This window comes from Ursus maritimus, unplaced genomic scaffold, assembly GCF_017311325.1.
Source record: "Ursus maritimus isolate PB19 unplaced genomic scaffold, ASM1731132v1 scaffold_1, whole genome shotgun sequence".
NCBI classification, from domain to species: Eukaryota; Metazoa; Chordata; class Mammalia; order Carnivora; family Ursidae; genus Ursus; species Ursus maritimus.
In genome coordinates, this window is record NW_024423343.1 from 99240409 (window position 1) to 99249029 (window position 8621).

The 8621-nt window shown below is 56.8% G+C and overlaps 1 protein-coding gene across 1 annotated transcript in view; it reads left to right on the forward strand.

Moving 5' to 3' along the window:
- INHBB (inhibin subunit beta B) overlaps positions 1 to 4780 on the forward strand; it is a 5720-nt gene extending 940 nt beyond the window's left edge. The window contains exon 2 of the mRNA XM_040619022.1: positions 2032 to 4780. Coding sequence (XP_040474956.1) covers positions 2032 to 2807 — 776 coding nt within the window. The 3' untranslated portion in view covers positions 2808 to 4780. The remainder of the gene's footprint in view (positions 1 to 2031) is intronic.
- Positions 4781 to 8621: the final 3841 nt, after the last annotated feature.

Consider the following 8621-nt stretch of genomic DNA (forward strand, 5'->3'; position numbering starts at 1 on the left):
GTGTGTGTGTGTGTGTGTGTGTGTGTGTGTGTGCCTGCGTGAGAGGCCCCGGGGCCGCTTCCATCGCCGGGCAGCGTGGGCTTGCCAGGATTGCTGAAGCCTCACTGGGGAGAGCTAGGCAACCTCTCTTCCGATTGTGTGGGCACCGGAATCGGGCGGAAGGCAGGCTTCTCAACAGGTCCCATCATTTACGCAGAGAAAGACGCGGCTCTCGGGGGCAGCCCCGTGCCTCTCGGCTCGCCTGGCAGCGGCAGCAGCCCCCTCGCCTGAGAGCCGCAGAGTTCGTAGTTAACAAAGGGTAGGAGCCCTTTCTGGAATTTTCTCCGGGCCCTGGATTGCCAATTTCTACTACTGTCTAAATATAATAATTGAGAGACAGAAAATCTTTCGGAACTTTAAAAGAAGGAGGAAAATGTGCCGGCACTGAAATGCTGCAAGTGCTTTCCACTCCGCTGTCCTTTTCAGGACTTGAATGAGCCAGGCTGGCTTTTGTGCCTGGAGCTCAGCCCCATTTGTGCCGAGGGGACTGCGGAGAAGGTCGCAGAGGGGGAAGCCCTGGTGCGGGCAGGGCGGGGGTGGGCAGGGAGCTTGTGGGGGGAAGCGGTTGTGTCACCAGGCTGAAAATGCCCCCCACCCTCCCAGGCAGCAGGCAGACGGTCCTGGTGCCGCCTGGGGATGAAAAGGGATGAAAAGTTTTGCATGGCCGGGTGTGGAGAAAAGCAGAGACAATCGGGCTGGTTTGTGCTTAGAAAGAAATGCATTGCTGTTTTAGCTGTCCGACCGAGTCAGGGAAAGCTCGACATGCAATTAGAGAGCTTGGATTAAAAGGTGCTTTGGGGCCCAGAGTAGAAATGTGATTCTGGAAGGTCGAGGAGGCCTTTTGGTCCCGGTGGCACAAAATGACAGCGGGGGCTAGTATATTTCTGGTCCGTTTCACGGAGCCAGCTCTTTGACTTATAAATAACAGATTCAGGTCACAGGCAGCTCGTCCAAGACCAGCTTTTAAGGCTGCACTTTCCCCCATTTCAAAGTCAGATGTCAGTGTTATTAGAGGAGCCAGGCGAGGCCTGAGGAGGGGGCTGCAGGGCAGTGGTAGGAGGTTTGATAAAATCAGCTATGGTCACACAGTTGCCTTACTTGTTCTTCCTGCAAAAAAAAAAAAAAAAAGGAAGAAAAAAGTACAAATTGTCAGAAGCGTCACTGAAATGTACCATGAGAGAGTAGTTGTGTCTCGGTTGGCATGGCCTCTCTTTTCGTTGAGCTGAATTATGGAGGAAACTAACAAGCCAGTTCCCCCTTTTCCTTGGCGATTTTGAACGTGCCATTAATGGGGAGCCAGTGTCTCATGAAAGGATTGGACCTCAAGTTTCAAGGCTGAATGTCCTGTCCCTTGGAACTAGTCAGAAACGAGGGCTGTACTTTGCAGCCTGCAAAGCACCCATTCCTGTGTCAGAAATCTGAGCAGAGCTCACTTGTTTGCAGTGGAGGTTCCACTGGGGGTTGGATCAGATCATGCTTAGGTAAACACTGGGAAGAGGCGGTAGGTGGCTCAGCTTGATTTTGCAATGCCCTGAGTTAACCAAAAAAAAAAAAAAAAAAAAAAAAAAACCCAACCTCTTTACTGAAACAACCCACCCCAAAATCCTCAGTGCGATCCTGGTTTTGTTTTTCAGATTTCACAGATACCCATAACAACTTGTTAAGATCTTGGCCTCCTGACAAGTTCCTCTGTTGAGCTTTGAGGCCTGACAGCCTGTCTCCAGGGAGCCCTGGCCTGGGAGAGGTGAGGCAGGATTTTATAGGCCTGGACCCTCCAGCTCTGAGCTGATCGGGGTTTCTCAATGGAAAATGATTTTCTCTGCCTCTCCCAGGTTCCAGTCAGAGGCCCTGGCCCCAGGAACAGTATTTCTGGTCAATAACGTTTTCCAGCTGCGTGGCAAGTTCACATTCCAGCATCATGCAGCAGAGTCTCTCCCCATTGCCTCGTGTTCTCCTTGAATTAACTTGGCCTGCTCTCCCACTTCTCCGCAGATGGCCTCGCCTCCTCCCGGGTCCGCCTGTACTTCTTCATCTCCAACGAAGGCAACCAGAACCTGTTCGTGGTGCAGGCCAGCCTGTGGCTTTACCTGAAGCTCCTGCCCTACGTCCTGGAGAAGGGCAGCCGGAGGAAGGTGCGGGTCAAGGTGTACTTCCAGGAGCAGGGCCACGGCGACCGGTGGAACATGGTGGAGAAGAAGGTGGACCTCAAGCGCAGCGGCTGGCACACCTTCCCGCTCACCGAGGCCATCCAGGCCTTGTTCGAGCGGGGCGAGCGACGGCTCAACCTGGACGTGCAGTGTGACGGGTGCCAGGAGCTGGCCGTGGTGCCCGTGTTCGTGGACCCCGGCGAGGAGTCGCACCGGCCCTTTGTGGTCGTGCAGGCCCGGCTGGGGGACAGCAGGCACCGCATCCGCAAGCGGGGCCTGGAGTGCGATGGCCGGACCAACCTCTGTTGCAGGCAACAGTTCTTCATCGACTTCCGCCTCATCGGCTGGAACGACTGGATCATCGCGCCCACCGGCTACTACGGGAACTACTGTGAGGGCAGCTGCCCGGCCTACCTGGCGGGGGTCCCCGGCTCCGCCTCCTCCTTCCACACGGCCGTGGTGAACCAGTACCGCATGCGGGGCCTCAACCCCGGCACGGTGAACTCCTGCTGCATCCCCACCAAGCTGAGCACCATGTCCATGCTCTACTTCGACGACGAGTACAACATCGTCAAGCGCGACGTGCCCAACATGATCGTGGAGGAGTGCGGCTGCGCCTGACCGCGGCAGGGCTGCGGCGGGGGCGGGGTGGGGGGCGGGCCCGGAAGGGCTCCTTCCAGCCCCCGTGGGAACCGGCTGCCCAGCCGGCGGGAGCGCCAGCGGTCCTTGCATCGGGCTGCCCGGAAGGGGCCAGGGCGAGGCCTGAAATCTTTTTCCACTACTTCATCGAGCAATCAGTCAAAGCCAGAGCAAGAACCCTCAACTGACATGAGATACTTTCAAACGCACACGTAGACACGCACAGCCAGACGCATCCTGCCACCCACACAGCAGCCTCCAGGATACCAGCAAATGGATGCGGTGACAAATGGCAGCTTAGCTACAAATGCCTGTCAGTCGGAGAGAATGGGGTGAGCGGCCACCGTTCCCACCAGCTGGCCCGGCCACTCTAAATCGCGCCTTCCGAGCACACATAAAAGCACAAAGACAGAGACAGAGAGAGAGAGAGAGAGAGAGCGCGCGCTCACGGGAGCCACAGAGAGGAAAAGCAGATGCGGGGGTGGGGAGCGTGCGGACAGGGAGGAGGGCGGCGTGTCCCCCTTTGCTTGTGTGCAAGGCTGGCCATGCCTCAGCATCTCCTGGCTCAGACATGTTGGCTTCTTTCCCTGCCTGGGATCCTTCATGCTGCAGGACCAGGGAAAGCCTGTCTTTTCCCACCCTCGTAGAGGGAAAGAGGCCCAGAATGGACACGACCTGCCAGAGACCGCGGAGCCGTGGCAATGACCCTTTGACTGTTGCTTGGGTCCCTGGCGAGACTTCTATGTGTGTGTGTTTCAGGGGGAGGGAGGGAGGGAGAGGAGAAGGGTCTTAATTTGATGCTTTAACTGATCACTAGCAGTTGACAGACAGGTCATGCATTCCAGCTGTAGAATCGAAAAGGGACTTTTCTACCAGGTATGACCTTTGAAGTGAAGATTTGAATCATTTTACATGGGAAGAAAAACATGTTGCAATCCGTGCTCTTCGCTGGGGGTAGTCTTCTTGGACTGGTTGGGGTAGGGGTGGAAACGACCCCTAGGCAAGGGAATGAGCTCAGAGGAGGATATGGTGGAGTGGAGGCATTCTGGAAATGCTGGTGTCCGGGAGGGGGGTGCGCCCCTCTCCCAGCAGGGTTTGTGTTGGGGTGGGGGGGAGCAGTTTAGCTGGTCTTGGAGAGCTGGTGAAGGCTTTCAGCTGCTTTGCAGAAGTTGCCCGTGTGGGTCCCGGCCACCAGGGCTGGCCATGGACGTGGCCCCCCGCCTGCTCGCCTGCCCGCCTGCCCCTCCTAGCCCTTGCCGCCTTGCCTGAACGCACATGACCTAGCACTTGCCCAGCTGCGTGTGTCCAGAAGTGGCCCTTGGCAGAGCACTGAACTCGCTCCCAGATGCCCAAGTGCCGCGTGAACTATGCAATTTAAAGGGTTGACCCACACTAGACGAAACTGGACTCGTACGACTCTTTTTATATTTTTTTATACTTGAAATGAAATCCTTTGCTTCTTTTTTAAGCGAATGATTGCTTTTAATGTTTGCACTGATTTAGTTGCATGATTAGTCAGAAACTGCCATTTGAAAAAAGAAGTTATTTTTATAGCAGCAAAAAAAAAATACAGTTAAATGTATTATACATAATTTTGGAACCAAAGAGGCCAACAGATCAGTTTTAATTTTTATTAGATGGTGAGGCCATCTTCTATGAGGTGGACGTTCTGAACAATCCCGTGAGCGGCCTGCCAACGTTTCAGGGTTAAATGGATTTTGTTTATTCAGTTTGACGTGTCTTTTCTATCTCTACACACCCAGAAGGTACAGAAAAAAATGACTATGGTAGAATGCAGGTGTGCGTCCTTAAATCCCCACCTTTATGTTTATTTAATAAAGCTCCCCTTAGGTTCTGTTTCATAATAATTTAAAACCAAACAATTTTCCCATAGACTTGCTGTTAAAGTATTTTACATCTGTGTACAGTTTAAGAAAATAAAAGATTGAGTGCCATGGGCTTCCTGCCTCGCGTGGTGTGCGGGGCGCCGGGGTGTGGGCTGGAGGCGGTGGCCGGGAGGAGGGCGTGGGCCGGCCGGCCAGCTTGGATGCCCCTGGCCTCCGCGGCTGGCCCCGCGCTCTCGCAGGGCAGTCCTTGCCACGAGCACGGATGTCAGAGTCTAGGAAAAATGGCGGAAGGTAAAAATGAAGGACAATTAGCAAATTCATGAATTGCACATTTGTTTCCTCTCCTGGTCCCAAGTTCTACTAAGCCACATCTATCACCACTTGAAAGTGCCCGTTAAGCCCCCATCCCTGGGAGGAAATGTAAAACCTGGAAGGGTGAAGCCCACCTGACCTCCGTGGCCACCTCCATTCACTAATATGGGTGACCGTAACCCAGGAGAGGCTAGGACCTCAGGACCGAAGGGTGAACAGAAACAAGGCCGTGAGTATGCTAATTGGCCTTGCCTGCTGGGATTTTAACTGGGAGTAGGTGGTGGCCATGGTTTTAGTAGTGACAAAGGTCCAACTCCTAGGGCAGGGAGGACTTGACATACCCACTAAGTGCTGCTTGATGGCATGCTTCTTTGGGAAATGGTTTCAACTTCATTGTCCAGAGCTGGGAATCTGAGGCTTGGAGAGGTTCAGAGCTTGCCTGAGGTCCACAGCCGGGACAGGCACGCCAGGCACTGGACGCCGGGTGCCCCAGCTGGCCCACCCGTTCCTCTGGGAGGACTGCAGCCCTAAGGCCGGGCCTTCATCTCAGGCCTTGCGGTTGCTTCTTGGCTTTTGGATCACGTGTGGTCTTCCCTGAAAATCTCAGGACATTCTAGCAGGCGGGACCTTACAGATTGATCTAACCCCATTAAGGCAACAACGGGGAAACGGAAGGAGGCTGTGGGCAGCGGGGGGGACATATCTCCATTGGCACGGCCCGCTGGTGGCAGGAGGCAGGATCTGGCATCTGTCTCTCTCCATCCTTTGCCCATGTGAGAGAGCTACTGCTCCGCCAGCCTTTTGTCCCGAGGGGGGTATTTATTGATCTGCAAGGTTTTCAGACACTGTACAAGTTAATTGGGGCAAAGAAGGAAATTTCGTAAAGACAGGCCTGGCCTGGGCATTTGGGGTGTAAGCCAGGATCGAGCTGCTTGTCTTCAGTGGGCTACGTCCAACCGCTGGTTGCTCTAGGCCCTTAGTCCAGACCCTGCCCACCCCTGGCCCAGGAGGTTCTGCTGGCAGCCTCCAGGATGGGCAGTGCCAGTGACCAGGGTGTCTCTACTGTGTGGATGTTGAGCCCCTCTGGGGCCGACCTCTGGGGCTGAGCTTCACAGGGTGGCCCAGGGATCCCACAGTAGCCCCAGGAAGGGTCTGAGACTCTGAGGTCACGAGGCCAGTGGGCTGGCAAGACATGGTCTCTGAGTGGTGCTCTGCTGCCCTTTGCTGGCAGGGGTCCCTGTGGGCCCTGGTCCCACTGGGACGATAGTAGTTGGCAGTAACTTTTCCTGACAGGTGCGGTGAGGACAGGCCTGCATCCTCCGTCCCAGGGCTGAGTGTTCTTTCTCCAGTAGGGACATGCTGCTTCCTTCCTGTGCTTCTGTCGTCATAGGCGTCCCTGTTCCTTCTTTCTCCTTCAGTTCTCAGGCCTTTTCTGCCCACTGCTCTGTCCCATTCTCTGCCTCTGTCTTCCCAATGGGCAGGCCTGAGGGCCCGTTCTCCCTGGGGATGCCCCTGGAGCCCCACACTGCCGGCCAGAGTGTAAGCCTCCCACACTGCCTTCCAGGTCCTGCGCCTCTGACCCTGAGCCCTCCTGGTCTGCTTTAAGGTTCCTCTTTCTTCCCCTGTATCCCTCTTTCCCTTCTTCAGGCCACCAGGCTGTGAGCCTCTCATAGGACCGATGGGTCAGGCAGGGCCAGCTAGGGCCGGCCAGAGCCAGAGGCTGCCACCCGACCTGCCTCAGATGTCTCCACCCCCACCCACTGTGATTCGTGAGATCCCACCATGTCGGATTCATCCTTGACTGACCTTCAGGGCCCTGAGACTCAGTGACTCAGTGGACCCAAGTCTGAGGTGGGGGGATAGGGAGCGGAGTGCAGTGAGGAGGCCCCCATATGCCGCACCCACCACCCCTCTGTTCTCCCCCATTTCCCAGATGGGCAGATGGAGGGTCCACTAAGCGGGGGCTCCGGGGGTGTCCTATGTCTGTTTTCCCTCCCAGCTGTCTGAGAGCTGGGCTCAGAGTGGAGCACACAGTGGGTCCCCTGCTGCCCAGCGCAGGCTGGAGGCGGCATTCAGGGCCTATTTGTGTCAGAGCTTGTATGCACGGTGGAACCCCAAGAGGAGCCTGGCAGAGCTTCCCTGCAGCTGCTAGACCTCCTTCAAGGGCAGGGACAAGGAGGGGGTGGGCGTAGGCTGCCACCAAGCCGTGAAGACCACTACGGGCCACAGAAAACGTGCCCATGTGGGCAGAGGAGCAGAAAGCCAAAGCCTTTCCCGCGGCAGAGGCTCCAGGAGGAACCCCAGCCCGTACTCAGCTTCCACTGGGCTATTTTGAGCAAATGACGAGTTACCCGTGGGCCTTGCAAGAGGAGCTGTGCCTGTCGTCGGGGAGGCACGGGCCTGAGTCGGGTGGGTGTGGCAGCTCCGGGAGCCCGTGGGCTGCGTGGGGGCTGCGGGCAAGCCGTCGTGGGTGAGCTCAGCGGTGCAGGGGGGGGATGGCTGTCAGCGGGAGTGGATGGGGAGTTGTGGGTGAGGTGGTGTGACTGCAGGTGTGTCTGCACGGGAGCCGCGGGGGTGCGAGACTGTGTGTTGCGGTGCGCGAGTTCGGGGCGTGTGGCTGGCTGCCTCTGAGGCCATGTGGGGGAGCGCGTATGTGTGGTTGAGTGTGAGACCACGTGGGCTGTGAGACTGTGATCGTGGTTGTGGTCGAGTGGTTGGTTGTGTATATTTCTTGCCATTTTTGTGTGCAACTGGCCTGTGGTACGCTTCGTGAGGGGGTAGTTGGATTTGTAAATTTGGCCCGTGGCTGGCGAGCCCCCTGCCGTCGGGTCTAGATTACCCCCATGCTGGGCAGGTGCTGGGCGCCGCGGGTCAGGGGGCGCGGGCACCGCGGGTCAGGGGGCGCAGGCACCATTTCTGTGGCTTGCGTGGTTGCCTTCAGCGTGGTGTCACTGCCCCCGCTGCCCTGCCCTGGCCACTCAATGCCGGGGGTGGGAGGGTGGGGGGTGTCACCATGGTGTCCCTGCAGCCCTGAAGCCACACTTTAAAAGTAGAACAGTACCATCTGGCAGTCGTTCTGTCACTCAACAAACATTTTCCTGGGTGCCCGTTCTTCTGTGCTGGGGGATCATCAGTTTGGTCCTCATAACCATCCTGGTCGGAGGGGGAGCAGGTATTATTGTCCCCATTTTACAGATGAGAAGGTTAAGGCTGAGAAAGCCATTCACTGAAGGTGACACAGCTCATAAGCCGCAGAGCTGGGATTTGTACCCAGGAGCTGTTTCCACAGTCACTTACAGCCACTGGGCTGCCCAGAGGAGGGGTCAGGGAAGACACAGCTGTTCTGGGGCCTACTTGGAAGAGAGGAGAGGCTGGGACTCAGGGTTTTCTCTGCTGCGCGCCCGCATCCCACAACTTCTGCCCAAGCCTCCAGCCTAGCACCTGTGCGCGGTAGCTCTTCTTCTCTCTGGCTATGGGGACCGCCATCCACACGCCATCCCTACTCCCTCCGTGGCCAGGTGCGTGAGATGACTGCTGGGCCTGATTCTTGGAAAACAGACTATGGATTGAGCAAAGCCGAGTGGCTGGGGCGGGGGGGGGGGGGGGGGGGGGGGGGGGGGGGGGGGGGGGGGGGGGG